The sequence below is a fragment of the Aulonocara sp. 'chitande type north' Nkhata Bay genome, linkage group LG10 (assembly GCF_057382095.1).
Source record: "Aulonocara sp. 'chitande type north' Nkhata Bay isolate Kocher_YH1m ecotype deep benthic linkage group LG10, A_spYH_male_GT1.1, whole genome shotgun sequence".
NCBI classification, from domain to species: domain Eukaryota; kingdom Metazoa; phylum Chordata; class Actinopteri; order Cichliformes; family Cichlidae; genus Aulonocara; species Aulonocara sp. 'chitande type north' Nkhata Bay.
Genome location: NC_141353.1, coordinates 30,314,658 through 30,331,727, shown reverse-complemented (window position 1 = coordinate 30,331,727; position 17,070 = coordinate 30,314,658). Strand labels below are relative to the sequence as shown.

General features: G+C 42.3%; 1 protein-coding gene across 5 annotated transcripts in view; it reads left to right on the top strand.

Annotated features, from left to right (window-relative positions):
* The window catches only part of emsy (EMSY transcriptional repressor, BRCA2 interacting), a 28,582-nt gene that overhangs the window by 7,866 nt on the left and 3,646 nt on the right, over positions 1 to 17,070 (top strand). For all 5 annotated transcript variants that reach the window (XM_086309475.1, XM_086309476.1, XM_086309474.1 and 2 more), the window contains 10 exons: positions 681 to 899; positions 1,182 to 1,328; positions 1,590 to 1,763; positions 1,835 to 1,971; positions 3,929 to 4,102; positions 9,378 to 9,588; positions 9,727 to 9,894; positions 12,243 to 12,398; positions 12,629 to 12,777; positions 15,129 to 15,701. In XM_086309475.1, coding sequence (XP_086165601.1) covers positions 681 to 899; positions 1,182 to 1,328; positions 1,590 to 1,763; positions 1,835 to 1,971; positions 3,929 to 4,102; positions 9,378 to 9,588; positions 9,727 to 9,894; positions 12,243 to 12,398; positions 12,629 to 12,777; positions 15,129 to 15,701 — 2,108 coding nt within the window. The remainder of the gene's footprint in view (positions 1 to 680; positions 900 to 1,181; positions 1,329 to 1,589; positions 1,764 to 1,834; positions 1,972 to 3,928; positions 4,103 to 9,377; positions 9,589 to 9,726; positions 9,895 to 12,242; positions 12,399 to 12,628; positions 12,778 to 15,128; positions 15,702 to 17,070) is intronic.

The following is a 17,070-nucleotide window of genomic DNA, read 5'->3' as shown; positions in this document are numbered from 1 at the left end:
ATATCTAAAACCTGCAGGACACTGGCCCTCGAGGCCTGGAGCTGGCCAAGCCTGGGTTATATAATCTGATACGATCCATCATCTTCTAGAAGCAAGTCTTTCCATTCAGAAACATTATTTAAAAGCGGTCACCAGGACTTTCAAACTGCACATATAGATCTACAAAATCTGATTTAAAAAATCCTTAAAAAGTTTCCACCTTGCACCAAAAGTTATTTTTACCACCATCCTTGCTTTTGGCAAATTATCCAATTGAATTCTTCGAGTGTCTTCCACCTTTCATGGTGTATCTGGCCTTAATTGCTTAATGTCAGCATGCCATAAAGACTCAAAACTGTCATGTTATCAACAGCTTAGTTGCTCAAGAGAGGGAAAAAGGCAGTATTAGTATAAGTGGATAGACATGACAAAGTAATATTAAGTTAACCTTTGTAAAATAGTTTTTTGTGAAAACACATTAAAATAATGTTAATGATACTTTACTGATTAAAATGATTTTGAGTCATTAGTGTAAAAAGATTTAAGCTCGTGGGTTTTAATATGATTTTAACCAGATAATCTCTCTTAAATGTTCAATCTTCTAGTTTTGCAAACATAACATTAGACATGAGGGGGAGGAACCTTCTCTGGGACGTCACCTGTTAGGTTTTGTATCTTACCGTCAAAGTTGTCGGTTGCAGGTGGAGTTTCAGCTGGAGTGAAGGTCTCTACAGCCAGACTTCCTTCACCTAAGACACTAATGGCCTCACCCACTCAGATCCTGGCCCAGTTCCCCAAACACCAGTCACCCAAACAGCTGCAGCAGAGCTCGCCTTTAGGAGCGTCCAACGTCGGTCAGACCCAGACCACCACCTCCTCACCGGGAGCCAAGCCCACCATTCAGATCAAACAAGAGTCCGGTAACCATGACGAGCCTTTATTGTGTGTTTGTGTTTCAGTTCTGTCATTTTATTTCATTTTAACCACGTGCTGTTTGCAATACCTGTATTATATCTATTTCACAAAATAAGCTCATATCTTTTTTTTTTTTTTTTTTTTTTTGCCTTTTGCTGGTGGTTAACCATTTTCTTTCATATGACGCACAGCTGTTTGAAAAGAAACAAAGCACGACAGTGAATCTGTTTAGAAAGTGAATATCGTGATACGACCGCACTGTTTGTTAATGTGTGGTTTGTGTGCAGGGGTGAAGATCATCACTCAGCAGGTGCAGCCCAGCAAAATCCTGCCCAAGCCTTCGGCGGCTTTGTCCAGCAGCAGCTCTTCTCCCATCATGGTTGTCAGTAGCAACGGAGCCATCATGACCACAAAGCTGGTCACTCAGCCCACAGGTGAGTGGGGGCGAGGGGATCAAAAACTCCACATCTGATCCAGGAAAGGAGAGATCGCGTGTAACTTAAAGGTCGTCTTTGTGACCAGAGTAAAACTGTAATGACACCTGTGACTCTTTGTCATTCAGATTTAATCATAGACTATTTAAACGGAGTTAATTATCTCACCGGTAATGTGGCAGCTTAATTTAATCCTCGATGGAGACGCTCCTGTCGATATCTTTAAGGTGGACAACAGTAATTCTGTATTCCTTCGTGTAGCTACCCAGACCACCTACACGAGACCCACTGTTAGTCCCAACATCGGGGCCAGAATATCAGCCTCCAGTGGCGGGACCACTTACGTCAAGACCACCAGCGGCAGCATCATCACCGTGGTGCCCAAGTCTCTGGCCACTCTGGGAGGAAAGATCATCAGCAGCAACATCGTGTCCGGTGAGTCAGAGGGAGGTCTAGAGCGCTTCTACGTTCAGTGCAAGTTTCTCATCAGTTCTCGTCCGCTGCAGGCACGACGACTAAGATCACCACCATCCCCATGACCTCCAAGCCCAACGTCATCGTGGTGCAGAAAACCACGGGCAAAGGAGCGACCATCCAGGGACTGCCCGGCAAGAATGTGGTCACCACGCTGTTAAATGCTGGGGTCAGTTGATGAGCGTGATAGCATTCTCACACGTGCGCTAAACTCATAGGAGCAGTTAACCTTTTTTTTTTTTTTTTTTATACAAGAGAGAAAGATTAGTCTGTCTGTCTAGAGCTTAATTCAACATTATGTAATATTTAATATCAATAATATAAAATGCTTGTGTAACCAACATATGAGGTGTAGTGCAGAACTGGTTATTGGGGAAATCATGCGGACTTCCCGGCTGTAATTAGTTTGTGTTTGCTTTCAAAATATTAAGCCTGCTGTGTTTTTACCTCATTATTTATAAAGTCTTTGACAGATTTAACTTTATTAATTTAGGGGAATTTTCAGGAAATCCCTCATCATGTTCACATATTTACACCTGACAGCTGACCACAGCCTGATCCCCGGGCCCACCAGTTCACTGCTTCTTTCACTTTCACCACTCAGATTTACAAGCCCAGTTCTTTACTTTAAGTCACTGCGTCCTGCTTCAGATTCAGATATTGTAGCAAAGCTAGCTTGCTTTTGCTCTACCTAAATAGTTTATGAAGAATGTGAGTAGACGTGTCAGTTATATGGTTTAAGTGTGTGTCTTATGATGCATTGTCAAAATGCAAAGATCTGCGACCACAGGAAGAATAGCTGCTGCGTTTCTGCAGCTAATGGTGATCTTCAGAAACTAAACCTCTATTAGACATCTTTAGCCACTTTGGTCATTGTACTGGATAACTCGAGAACAAGGCAAAGTAGGATTTTCAAAACAGTACCATAGGTGTGTCGTCTAAAAATGGCTGATGAGTTTGAATTTCTGTGACCTCAACCTCAAGGTGAAGGTTAGAGGTCAATATTTCTGAAAATGTAACGACCATTGTAATTATTTCAGATGTTTTATATCAGCGGTCCCCAACCCTGGGCCACGGGCCGGTACCGGACCATGAGCTGTTTGGTACCAGCCGCGAGAGTTGAGGCTCGGGTGTGAAGTTTATGGTTTTCAGGGTTTTTATCATTAACTCGGTTTCTCTGGGTCTTTTCCCGTGTTGTAGTTTTGCGTCTTATTTTGAAAGAAATATTTGCGTGTTACCATAGCGACCAGAGACCATTAAGGGGCAGAGAGGAGGATGTTACTCTCAATGTTATTGGGGCATTTCAGGAGGACGCTGTTACACAATTACACAGTGAATTTGCGTTTATTATTATATTTACAAAATACCACAGTTTTTGCCTTGGTCGTGTCATTTTATTTTGTTGTAATTATCCGCGACACATATGAAAGACAGTGGTTCCTGGCCTTTTGGCTGCTGCCTTGTTGGTCTTTTGAAGTTACCCATGTGTAACGTTAACTAACGCTAGCAATGGTTGAATGGCTGCAATCCTTAGACGGACAAATCTGTCATGGGAAAAATTTGAATTTCAGTCACCAAGTCAGAAGTACAAACTTTTTGTATGGGCTGTGCTCACAACAGGTCATGTTATTTGTCAGAAAACTGCAAAAAAAAAAAAAACCATCAACAGGCAACGAACAGTCGGGAGGTTCAGTGTTTGAACAGCTGCCTATGGCTGCCCTGCTAATGTTAAACCTCATCCAAGTACATGAGTTCTAAAAGAAATTTCAACCCCTGTACAGTTATTGTGAAGGGGGAACCTATCTATAGAGACCAAAAAACATGTTTTTGTGCGTGACTGTAAACAGTTTGATCTTTAAAGTTGGGAATTGTAATGTGGGAGTCTATGGGGATTGACTCAGTGGTGAAATTAGTGGAAACGGGGGGGGGGGAGGTTGGAAGTCTATAGTTCCCACCAGATTTGGTCAGTGAGTATGGGTTCCCACAAATTTATGTTTTAAATTAGGTTTCTTGCAATTCGTGCTTCTTTTTCTTTTATTCAGTTTTATTCGTTTTTTTGTTTTGTTTTGTTTTTAATTTGAATTTGGCTAAAAAGAATCCTAATGAGCTTGCTGCGTATGCTGCAGGGGGAAAAGGGCCTTCAGGCAGTTCAGGGGACCAAACCTGCAATCATCACCGCCTCCAGACCCATCACTAAAATGATCGTCACCCAGCCCAAAGGCATGAGCTCCGGGTCCCAGGCCACCGCCACCAAAATCATCCCGACCAAGATCGTTTACGGGCAGCAGGGCAAGACGCAGGTGAGACGTGTTGGTTTTTTTTTTCCACCATATTTGTTTAATAAAATGTAAATATCATCATTACAAACTGGTTGACCGCAGCCCGCTGAGGTTATCACATGACAAACATCGGGTGGATAATCATGTGACCTTTTGACTGACAAGTAACCGCAAGGGTCATGTGATATAAGTGCAGGAAGAGCCATGTTTATCTTAAGAGTAATGGGTATGGGTTTCTTCCTCTGAAAATGGGAACAGATCTGCTCAAGAAGGAGAAGAGTGCTTTTCATGGAGCTCAGTAGGTCAGTCACCTGCGCTGGATGTTTCCAGAGAAGTGAGATGTGGTTATTTAAAATCAATGTACAGCTACTTAAGCAGAAGGGGAAAAAATCCCCTTGTTCTATAGGCAGATGTATAGCAGGAGCTTTAACACTTACCTTTCCTGTTTCTCCCTCAACTTCCCCTTATCACACAGAGCTGAATGCTGTGGTAGTTATTTGATCTGCTGCTGTTGGTCAAACAGCTGCAGACTGCATTGTGACATGATCATGTTTCTGGCCTGCTGTATTATACCTGCATTAGCCAATTGTCTGAGCACAGCAACGAGCTGTAACCACAACACTGACATGTTATCGCCCTTAAGTTGATCGTGTTATCAAAAGGGATACGTGTCTGGACATCAAGCACACACAGAGAAACAGGGAGGCAGATGCGTCAGTTGAAAGATGTGACCCACAAATTGTGTCCACTGATTTTTTTTTTCCCCACAGTAATTAAAAACCTTTCGATGTTTCATTACTTTTTTCACCAAGAACATACTTATGGGCCACTTTAATAGGTACACTTGTTCTATTGCTTTTTAGTGGACATCTCTAATCATCCAGTCAGACGGCAGCAACTCAGTGCATGTAGGGATGTGGTTTAAATTGAGCATCAGACTGAGGAAGACAAGTGATTTAAGTGACATGATTGTCAGTGCCAGATGGGCTCATCTGAGCAGTCCATAAACTGCTGATCTACTTGGATTCTCTTGGAAAAAGAGAACATATCTTGTCAGTGGCCGTGCCTTGTTGATGTCAGAGGTCTGTGGAGAATGGCCAGACTGCTTCAGGCTGATAGGAAGGCAACAGTTACTCAAATAATCAGTTGTTACAAACAAGGTATGCAGAAGAGCAGGTGGGCTACAGCAGCAGAAGATCACCTGACATCTGAAAACAGAAAATTCAGGTTACAGTTCGCACAGGCTCAGCAAAATTGGACAGTACACAATTGGAAAAACATTGCCTGGTCTCAATTTCTGCTGCAATTTGGATTGTAGGGTCAGAATTTATTGGGCAGTACACAAATAACATTAAAGCATGGTTAAGTCCCACTTTCTATCAAAGGCTCAGAGCTGCTCTTGATGCTGGTGTAATGCTGTGGGGGGGTCAGACTTTCTGCTGAACATTTTGAACACCACAGCCTGAGTGTTGTTGCGTCCAGCAGGATGTCACAAAGCTCAGATCATCTTGTTTCTTGAACATGACAATGAGTTCACTGTCCTCAAATGGCCTCCACAGTCACCAGATTTCACTCCACTAGAGAACCTTTGGGATCTGGTGCAGCAGGATGTGCAGCAACTGTGTGATGCTGTCATGCCAATATGGACCATTATCTCCGAGGGAGCAACTTGTTGAATCTGTGTGTAATGTGACTTTAGCTGAGCCTGAATTCAAACTGGAGGTTGTAAAAGCCAAAACAGTGAGCTGAAAGAGGCTAAAGCTCACCAGAGGGGAACTGCAGAGTGAGGTGACACAGGTATTGTGGCCAGTGGACTTTTTGTTTTTTGTATGCTATTAGTATCTCCTGAGCTCTAATTTGTTTTTTGCCACTGTCGTTGACCTCTTTCAGTTCCTAGGGGGGTTTTATTTTGTCTATTTTTGAAAACTTCTGGAGAAATTCTTAGATTTCTGACAGATGTTAAATGACTAGCGAAAGCATATATAGTAATTTAAGAAGAAACACCCACAAAAAGGTTGTTCAGACTAAAGCCTGCAGCCTCCGCCTGATATTTCAAGACCTTTTGGGGGAATTTGAATTCAAGATAAAATTGTCAGAAATATTCTGAGAGGGTAAGTCCCACTACGCTGGTTTCCAGGTCGTTTTGTGCTGCAAACACACAAAGTTAGAGTGAAGGGTTAATGAAAACACGAGCTGTCAGCCACACAGTGTTAAAAATATCTCTCTAATAACAAAAACATAAATCACAAGTTCTGCAGATTTTTTTTTCTTTGTCTTTTTCAGATTGATTCACAAATACTTTGTCATTGTTTCAATATCAGACTTCTCAAAAAAAAGGTCTAAATTCAGAATTCAAGGTTCGTTTTTAGTCATCGAGGGGAAACTGTGGTCAGTGAGTAATGAGTACTGTAGTTACCGAGTTAAACACCCACAGTGCTAATCTGCTGTGCAGTTGGAGTGAAACCACTAATTGCCACATTTTCTTAACTGGCTTAAATACCAGCGTCTCTTTTCTCTTTTCCAGTGACGAACATGACACCTGTTTACCAAAGTTTGTTTCCAGTTTCTGTAATATTTAAACTGTTTTTCTCAAGCAGTCAGTTTCGACGTTTATGACCTAGTTACTCAGCAGCCGCTGAAGCAGACGGAAAAATGACTCAGCTAATGTCAGCGTTCATGAGTAAGAAACTCGTAGTCTAAATAACGTCTTCCGACTAACTCCGCTGTAAAATGTTTGATAAGAAGCAACTTGCTGCCTCCGATAAGCCGTCTGACTCGAGGCAAAGCTGTGCTTTATTTATAAAGTGAACTTTATTGTGTCACTAATGACAAATTAGCCTTATGGGACATTTAAGAGCTGCACGCTCTCTGGGTTTTTTGTTAAATTGTTTTTTATCAGGCCTCGCCATCAGATATTTTATGTTATTGTTTATTTGCAAAAAAAGTTTTTAGAATTTCTCTTTTCTTGAGGGGGATCCCCCAAACATTAAGCTGGCTGTGGAGGCTGTTATTAGCCCACTACATAAAATAGCCACTTCATTGTCATTCAGAACAGACTCTTTAGATGGTGCACATATTTTGGAACATTTTACTCGCCATTGGACTACACAACACAAATAAATCTGAAGTATAAAAAAATTAAAAAAGAATCTACTATATCTTTATACATGTTATTATTATTATTATCCTTAACCAGGGTTACACTTGTAACAACAACCGAGAAGCCTTAGAAGAACTGTAAAGATGAGGATGGCTTGACCAATGGTGCACTCGCTGGTGTAGCCATCTCTTGTTACCATTAAGAGGGAAGGAAGCACTTCCTGGCAGCAGCAACAGTGTGTCTGCACATAAGCAGTGAGAGTTGCACCCACACAGTTGTGTTTCTCCATTTGTGCACACAGTAAACTATGTTAAAGGTGGCCAGTTTTATTCTCATGCCAATCCGTCTCCGTTTCTCTGCACCGGTTCATGGTAATCCTGTCCTCTGTGTTTAGTTTTGTAATAAAACTGCAAAGGAGTCTCCCTTTTAATGAGAGAATATAAATGACAGGATTCTTCCAGGAGGGCTATCCCTGGTAGATGTTGTGCGTGTGTGATGCATCTGGTGCTCACGTATGATGATGTGGTTCCAAGGCCAGCTTTAAGGGAAAACCGTAAACACCACGATGCAAAGATTTGAATCAGTTTAACAGGTTGTGGTGGATTTGTGGGTTCCTTTCACCTGGGAGATTGGAATTTATGTCCCGTCAAAAAGCACCGAAAAGTCAGGTTTGACTTATTTTATTTCAATTAGTCTAGTTTTAGTTTTCAGAAATCTACCTTTTCAAAAATAACTCAAGGCTGTCTCGTCTGCGGACTACTACATGACACAACTGCTTTGCCTACGTTATCACATTAGTTGTGCATTATTTTGAGGCCATATTAAGGGGAAGTAGTATTCTTCCTGGAACATGCAAAGCTATGACATAACTTGAGCCTTTTGTAATAAGAACCCATGAAAAGCATTAATAATGACGTCGTAGGAACAACGCCTAACACGTCAGATCTTGCGCACAAATCTTTACACAATTGTGACGCAGCAGATTTGCAACATGGGCCTATGGTTCCTGAATGCTACTGAGGAACCACTGAGTCACTGTGTACTTAACCTAATTTTCCATTTCCCACAGAGAGGCAAATTCTATATCATTTATAAAAGTTCAGCCGAAGGTGACTCTGTTCAAACAGATGCCAGACAGTGGGAGTTATTACAGTGTAACATATAAAGAAAAGGAGCCCTGACGGGTTCAGTCAGGTGAAGCTCACTGATGGTGTGCGAGGATGGTGGCAAGCAAGCTAGAGACGCTCGTGGAAGCAAAACATCCCTGATCGAATGTTGTCTTACTTAAAAAAAAACAAAAAAAACAAAAAAAGGGCGATCATGGTTCAAGAGTTGGTAGTTCGTCTTGTAATCGGAAGGTTGCCGGTTCGAGCCCCGGCTCGGACAGTCTCGGTCGTTGTGTCCGTGTGCAAGACACTTCACCTACCGCCTACTGGTGTTGGCCAGAGGGGCCGATGGCGCGATATGGCAGCCTCGCTTCTGTCAGTCTGCCCCAGGGCAGCTGTGGCTACAACTGTAGCTGCCTCCACCAGTGTGTGAATGAATCATGGAATTGTAAAGCGCTTTGAGGGTCTCAAAAAGCGCTGTATAAATGCAATCCATTATTATTATTATTATTATTATTATTATTATTATTATTAAAAAACAGAAAAACTGCGTAAAAGCGTTGGATTAGGGCGATGGAGGCAGTTACATCCCAGTAAGGCTTAGTGCAAAGCAGAACACATCCCACACAACAGCAGCCAAGAAATCACAGGCGTCATGATGCAAAGATGGCATCAAAAGTGCTCTTGTGTTACAATAAAGTAAAAAGAAGAAGTGATAACAAGCCAGGTGATAAAGAGGTTGTTTAGTGCAGATCAATAAAAATGTGTGTCGACATTCTGGTTTGACCTTTGATGTGTTATTGATATAAAAAAGTGAGTGAAAAGATTGTAAAATGTTAACATTGAAAGACTCGTTGTGACCGACTGCGTGGAGGAAGAGAGAGAGATGGAAAGAAAGATGGAAAGTAGTGGAAGTCTGAACGGATATTGAAACATCTGGCCTGCCACAACAGGAGGTTACAGAGGCAAACGCTTGCTTTCAGGCTTGTGTTTTCACTCATTAGGACTATAGTTCCTTATCAAGTATAATGAGGAGCATACACCAGTCAACAGCTTTCAGGACACTGTATGCTCCTCTGGTTTCCTGCAGGTTCTCATCAAACCGAAGCCGGTCTTCCAGACAGCGGTGGTGAGCGAGCAGACCCGGCAGCTGGTCACTGAGACGCTGCAGCAGGTGACCCGCTCCGCCGAACTGAGTCAGGGTCAGACCCCAGGCCAGGACGGGGCCACAAAGGATGATGCCGGCAGCCTCGCAGAGGCCAGCAGCTTAGTCAGCGAGGCTGTCCAGGGCAGCGCTCAAGGTATGCCTCCCTTTACTTTTCCCATGACGCAGAGATTGGAGATAAACTACTGCTTCTGTGGTGTTTGCCTCAGGATTGTTGACTGAAATGTGATGTGTAACCGCTGGTTTAAAAAAACAAAAACTGTCCGCTCCTCAGAAGCGCAGCCTGTAGTGCACGTGGTGTCCTCCAGAGAGCAGGATTGGACTGAGCAGGAAGTAGCTGTGGAGTCCAGCCCCACCATCATCTACCAGGAGGTATCTGGCGGGGAATCCCAGTCGGCCACTTCCACCATAAAAGCTCTTCTTGAACTTCAGCAGATATCAGGTGAGCCATCACGTCACAGAAAAAGCTGCAGGTGTCACAGGAAGAGGAGAGGAGAGGTGGGGGTTTACCACCAGTGCACATGCTGATTCAGCAGAGTTCAGAGGAGCTCGAAAAAAACAGCTCGAATGCTTCAGCTTCATCAGAAATACAAACACAGGAGGTGTTCGCCTCAAGTGTCAAACTAATTTTCAACACATTCCTGAAACTGCTGAAGCACGAAGAGCTGCTGGCCAACAGTAATTATGCATTTCGTGCTCGAGGCTTTGCTTAGATACTGAGTTCATTGGATGGTAGACCTGTGGAACAGGACTGATGTAAGCAAATGCAAAGGTAAAGGTTTCCCATGGAATATTTGAAGGTGGGAATTTTTTTAAAATATTTAAATACTCACATTAGCGGCACGGCGGAGCAGCCGATAGCATTTATCTGGCTGTGAGTGAAAATTCCCAAAGAGGTAATTGCTGTTTAGTGCGCAAAACCTGATCCATAATGAAGGTAATACCCAGTGCTGTCTGTAAAACTCTTTAGAGCGTTAATACTCAAAATACATAAATTTTTATAAAGCTGTCATGAACTGGAGACAACGAGCTTTTTGTATGTTTTTAAAATGAGATCACATTAACGAAATGAGGTCCATCTAATCTAACCTAACCCTGTGTTTGGATGATGTCTTGTTTTTTTTGGGGGGGGGGGGGGGTGTTTTTTTTAGACCTCGGAGGGTTAAAGGCATCTGTTTTAGGTCATAGTATCATATTTGAGTTTATAGAGTATATTTCTGCAGCATAGCGGTCCAAAAACTGCCGTACTCGTCGCTCTGGTGCTCAATTTATCGTTAATATTGGTCTCACATATTCATTTATCCCAATTCTGGTTTTACTTTGCAGTTTGTTTGGATTTTTTTTTTAAGAGGAGACAGTGTAACTCAACACTTCCTGCACATATGTTTCAAATTAAAAGCCCAGCAGCTCAGGGGTATAATCCCCCAATTTGCTTTTTTTTTTTTTTTTTTCGTCTGTATGCACATTAAAAGTGCTTTATGGAGTTTTAATTGTATATATCTCTGAGATCTAATATAACTTCCCTGTTACGAAAAAAAACCTGAGATGTGATTCACAGAAAAAACACAGATATTTATCGTAATTATTTTGTTGTTGTTTCCCCCCGATTCTGCCAGGAAAGCAGATCTTCCTTATTATAAGAAACGGTTTTAATTTGTTCCAGCTGTTCCAAAACCGATGTGGCAGTCAACCTTTACTTACTTTTGAAACGCTTAAGTGAAATGCACGTTCATGGAGCCTCCACGGTTTTTAGCTAGTCAGCAAAAAGAGTTGCACACCACCGAGTAAAGAAACTATTGTGCTTTGATTACGTTTCTATAAAAAGGGTTTCCACACAGTCAACTTAACCTGTTTTACAAGATGCCTGTTTGCGGTTCAGCGACTTTCTGTAGTTTCCTGTCCACGCCTCCGTGTTAGCTTGGATTCAACAATCAAAACACAAATTATATCTGTGATAACAAAGAGCTTCTTGTGGCAAATGGTACACCAGACCTCAAAGGTGTATCGTATCATGAACATGCTATTTACAATGTTATCATTGGGTTTTTTTAGGGGTTTTTCTTTTGTTTTTTTGCATTTCTACGGAAAAAAGACTGCCTCCCAGCTTTATTAGCAGTTATAAGTTTCTCCACCTGTGACTTTGCAAACAGGTAACCAGTGCGCTGGAACTTTCGCCCACTCGCTGCTCACTTCTTCCAGGTTAAGAGTGAAGGGGAGAATCACTACATGCCGCAGACACAGATGTTAAACACACTGCTGTTATGAAGTTATGCGTCAAAATGTGTTTTAGCCAATTTAAAAGTGTCAGTTTGAGTGTAGGCTGTATTTTGTGGTGCTTAGCAGCTCTCTCAGCAAGTCTAAATATAGCCTACAGTTAGTCAAGCTAACACTTGCTTTATCTGCTTTAGTGTTACTAAACTATGCTATTTACTGAGACGCTCGAGCCAAATAAGTCAAGCAGCTGGTCTGCACCACTGAAATCTGGATTATGCAGGCAAACAGAACTTTCCGTTCAAGTGTCAAAAACAAAAATCAGCTGGATTTAAAACTAAGGTGATTGCTCAGAGAGAAAGTTGGCGCTCTAACCCCGGCGTATACAGGCATGGTGCCAAAAAACCCTGAAACTTTAAATGCACATTTATAGGAACAGTTTCTGTCTGCTAGCCCTCGCTCGGGCCTAACGTCGAGCACAAGTTGGAAATAATCAGATGAAGTTAACAGTGAATATGAGCTGTAAACATGACTGAATTGGTAAATGATGCTGAATTTCACTGTTGTTCGTCTTGACAGTGAAGGAAAAGGGAGAATCCAAACCCAGGCAGCACACCATCGACCTTAGCCAGATGGCTGTGCCCATCCAGTTGGCCCAGGAGAAGAAGCCCAGCCCTGAATCCCCCAAACCCTCTACCTCAGAGGCTGAACCCACCGCTGAATACATCGCAGGAGGTAGTCCTCTCCATCATGCTTCATTCAGCACTTTGCAGTTCCTGTTTTTGGTGCCAGTCATGATTTCAGTGGAATGAAATACAGTTCAAACTAAAACCTCGCAGTGGGCAGCTTGTGAAACATGGTTCTCCTTTTTAGGTCATTTAGTGACGGAAGCTGAAGTGTGTGTGTGAAACCCACTACTACTTTTAATACCTCATCATCTGACAGAATGACTAATTTCACTGCAGGAAAAGCCACCAGAGTGGGAGTGCCCTCGCAGGATGAAGAGGTGGTTATGTCCTCCAGTCAGCAGCTGGGGAAGCCATATAAAACAAGCACAGTTGCTGTGGTAACCAAACCTGCTGCTGTCTCCTCTGCGGCTCCAGCGTCACACGTGGTGAGGGTTGGACTTTGGTCTTAAGGGTACAAAATAAATATCAATGTATAAATGTGTTGCAGAGAAACGGGTCAAATCTTGTGTCATTTGTTCTACAAATATATCTGAGCTCCTCTCCGATCCACAGAAAACTGGTGTAAACTGCTTTCACGGGAACGGTTTCTCTGCGTGAAAGTAGTAGTTTCAATGCAAACCTTTCATCTGGTTTGGTGGATTACCACCGGAGACAAAATGCTTCCTGGGAATTTTTCTCTTGTTCTTTGTGAAAGCATGGCAGTGCAGTTTTTTTTCTTATTTATATTGCAGTTATTGTCTTGGTTTCCATGTTTGTTTGTTTTTTTTTAAACAATTGTTTGGTGTCAGAGGACAGAAACCGAGAGCAAGTTGCCACAAAGTGCAGCGTCTTCAGCTTTTGAAAAAGTATAAAAACAAACAGTTGAGTTTGATGGGTTTTTTAATGTTGCACAGAGAACCTTTTAAATTAAATAAACATCCCCTTTATGGACTTCCTGTGAAAATCTAATTAATCCACGTGATTCAGTAGCTTGTAGGTCCACCTTTAGCAGCAATAACATGAGTTGCTGTTTTCTGTATGACTTCTATCAGTGCGTTACTTTGTCTCACATCATTGTGGAGAAATTTGGCCCACTCTTCTTTACAAAGTTGCTTCAGTTCACTGATCATTCAGTTGTGCACAGCTCTCTTAAGGTTCTGCCACAGCTTTACCATCAGATTGAGGTCTGGACTTTGTCTTGTAGATTTCCTGCTGTGCTTGGAATCACGGTCCTGTTACATGATCCAAGCTTGAAGTGTCAAACAGATGGCTTCATGCATACCTTACTCAGTGGCTGCAAGGTGCCCAGGTCCTGTGGCTGTGAAACAAACCCAAATCAATAAGCCATCCTCTGCCGTGCTGACAGTTGGTATGCAGTGTTTGTGCTGATGTGCAGCGTCTGTTTTTCCGCAAACACGGTGCTATGGATTATGGCCAAACATCTCCACATCAGTCTTGTCTCTCCACAGGACATTGGCCCATCTATGCATAATGTGTATGAACATTCCACGCACAAATTAATAGGGGTGGGGGAAAAAATCGATACTGTGTAGTATCGTGATATTTTGTTTGCTAATAATGTATCGATACAGGGACAGCAGAAATCGATATTTTGTTACAAAAAAAGTTTTTGTGGACTGGAACTCTGACTTCAGAGCATTTGGATCAGCTCTTTTTTTCTGAGCAAGAATCCTGACATTCCTTCACTGTCCAAATGTGTTTAACTTTTTTTTGGCAGCAATAAACATGACCGTTTACTTATTTTAATTTAAGACATGTTTTATTTAAATTAAGTTTAAAACTTTTTTATTTAATGTAAAATTATATTTTGTTTTAATTTACTGTCAAATTCTTCAGTTGCTGAATGGGCTGCATAGTTATCATAAATTGCATAGTTCAGAATAGCTATAATTGTACCAGATGGATGCATTCAGTTAAGTTGGACTAGACTGTAATACAAACCGTTCAGTTTGTCAACAATAAAACTGACTGAAATGAGAGAAAGACTGAGTGTGAGACTTTGATATTAGATAAAATGAATATTGATAAAGTTTACCTTTATGTACAGAATCTGAATATCGCAAAATATTTTTAAAAATTGCAATAATATCGTATCGTGCGTTAAGTATCGTGATAATATCGCATCGTGGGATATATGGTGATTCCCACCTCTACAAATTAATGATTTATCAATATTCTTGTGCCTAATCTTTAAAATCAACTTAAAAACACTCATTAATATTAGTATCGTCTTTTGGTCACTACTTACGGTTTTCAGAAAACACTGTAAGCCATAAAATGCTCAGTTAGTTAATTGACATATTCCAATATTGCTCTTATCTTAAAAAAAAATCGTATCTGTCCTCCTGTGCGTGGAAAATAACAGCCCTACTTCATCCAAGACCTCGGAAAACATTTTCCGGATTAGTTTATGGGCTCAGTTGCTACTTTCAAGCCTTTTTGAATGCAACATGAATGAATTTAGTAAATGGGTTAGGTTCTCGTTAGCCTCCAGAGGAATGATACAGCAGGGAACGCTTTAGGGCGGGTCTACCTTTTGATTGTCAGGTCACTATGTATCAGTGCACAGTGCTCCTCGTTTCTCAGTCAGAGCCACACTTCAATGGTGCATCTTGTTTCAAAAAGTCAAGATGGAAAAAACAATACAGCGCAAATCAATTGGATGAGCAATGGCTACGTCCATCTTTCTGTACAGTCTTTTCTCCATAAAATTCTCCTGTGTCGTATTTTTGTCCTGCTGACCGTTAACAGCGTCATGTATGTGTCTTTTTTCCAGCACTCTGACAGTCATGGTAAACCTGAGGCTGTATTAGAGGCGGGAGAGTTGGAAGGAGACACTTTGGACCCCCAGACAGGCTTGTTCTACCGCTCCACCCAACCAGCTTCAGAACCCACCAAGCAACCCGCCCACTCTGCAAGCGCTCAGCCGCCGCCTTTGAGCCAGGCTGAGGCCGAGCAGAGCCGGCACCCTTCCACCTCCACGTCCACCCAGCAGACGCCACCGCAGCTGCAGAGCAAACCTCAGATCAGCCAGCCTTCCTCTTCCTCCACCACCTTCCCTTCTACTCCTCTTCTGACTAAGAAAATCCCCAAGCTACGAGAGCAGAGTCAGCCCAAACCCCAAACATTAACCCAGAGCCCTAAAGACAGACCTGTGAGCGCACCGACCCCAGCCGGGGCCAAGGCCACCACTCCGAGCACGCCAACCAAGCCCATGTTGACGCCACAGCTCCCGAAGCTCCAGCAGGCCCCCACATCCCACCACCGGCCCCTGCACACCTCAATGTCCCACCCTCCTCCGCTGCAGGCACACCACCCCGTCAGCACCGACAAAACCGCCTCCAGCCAGGTGAGTGGATTTTACACCTGCTCACCAGGAGTAAATTTCCAGAGGCAGCTGATGCCCACAGCTTCTCTCTTTTATTTTGTCATGATGACTTCCTGTTAAGTCACCTGATAAAACCTGTCGAGGGTGACACGTGAGTGGATTTTCACTTCTGTCCCGATCCACGACCACAAACACATACATCCAGTCCCATGACTAGGAGATAAAAGGGAGAGGCCTACACCCAGCCTCCCCTTTTTATCTCCCACTCTCCCAGGGGGCGATATCAATTTGAGTGACACCTTATGTTTATCAAAAGAGATCAGCTGCATTTTGCTGCTCAGTGCATTAAATAACTGCTGTACATCTATTAAAAACGGTGAGCAGTATTTCAATAACATCACTGTAGAGCACCGATGGCAAATGTGGGTCAGGGCCCAGAATGAAGCCTTCAAAGCCCGCTTTCTCTATTTTAATTGCATGGTGTCGTTGTAATCCAATACAAGAATAGAAGTGAATTCAAAGTTCAAACTGAGGTAATTTAAATGCTGAACATCACTAAACAATGTGACATACTTTCATTATTAATGAAAACCCAACGTGTGGTTTTGTAGATGTTAATGTGGAGGTGTGAATCTAGTAAAGAAAGGGAATGTGCTTTTTATATCATGTGTAAACTTCCTGTTCATTTCTAAGTAGTTATAAAAATGACACATTATGAAGTTAAATGTGGCAAAGGGTGTATTTAACTTTTGGCTCATGGTTTTGGCCCGTGAATTAAAACGAGTTTGACACCGTTCCTCTAGACATGTTCAAAATTCCAACTTGGATTATTGTTCTTAAAAGCTTCCCTGAGTCTACAAAAGGGAATCCACAGCATTCCCAAGTAATTCTCAGCATCTAATAATAAGCAGTGCATGTTTCGGTGCTGGGATTTCCCTACGTTTGAGCCAAATGGAATGAACCTCTTGTTTTTTTTGTTTTTTTCCCCTCATGTGACACACTGATAAACAAGGGGAAATTAATTTATGGCTGTGCTAATGCTGGCTGCAGCTGCTGCTTCTCTCTGTTATCTGTCACGGCAACCAAAGGCCGATTGGTGGCCAGAACAAATAACAAATCAGCTCATTTGTCACAGTTGGACTGAAGCAAGAGCTCGGTGTCTGTATATTTGGAGCTTGTGAGCCATACAGCAAGCTTTCCTACTATCTGACTTTTAAATATGAACACTTATCTTGTCTTTGGCTGAGCTGTAGCACGTACAGAGCCTGCATACGTGCCTTTGATTATCATTTCAGTTCATTATGATCTTCTTATCAGGACCTGCTTTGGTTACTGTCTCTCCTCCTGCCAGAGGTCAGCTGTAGTAATTCAGTAATAACAAGTACTTCTT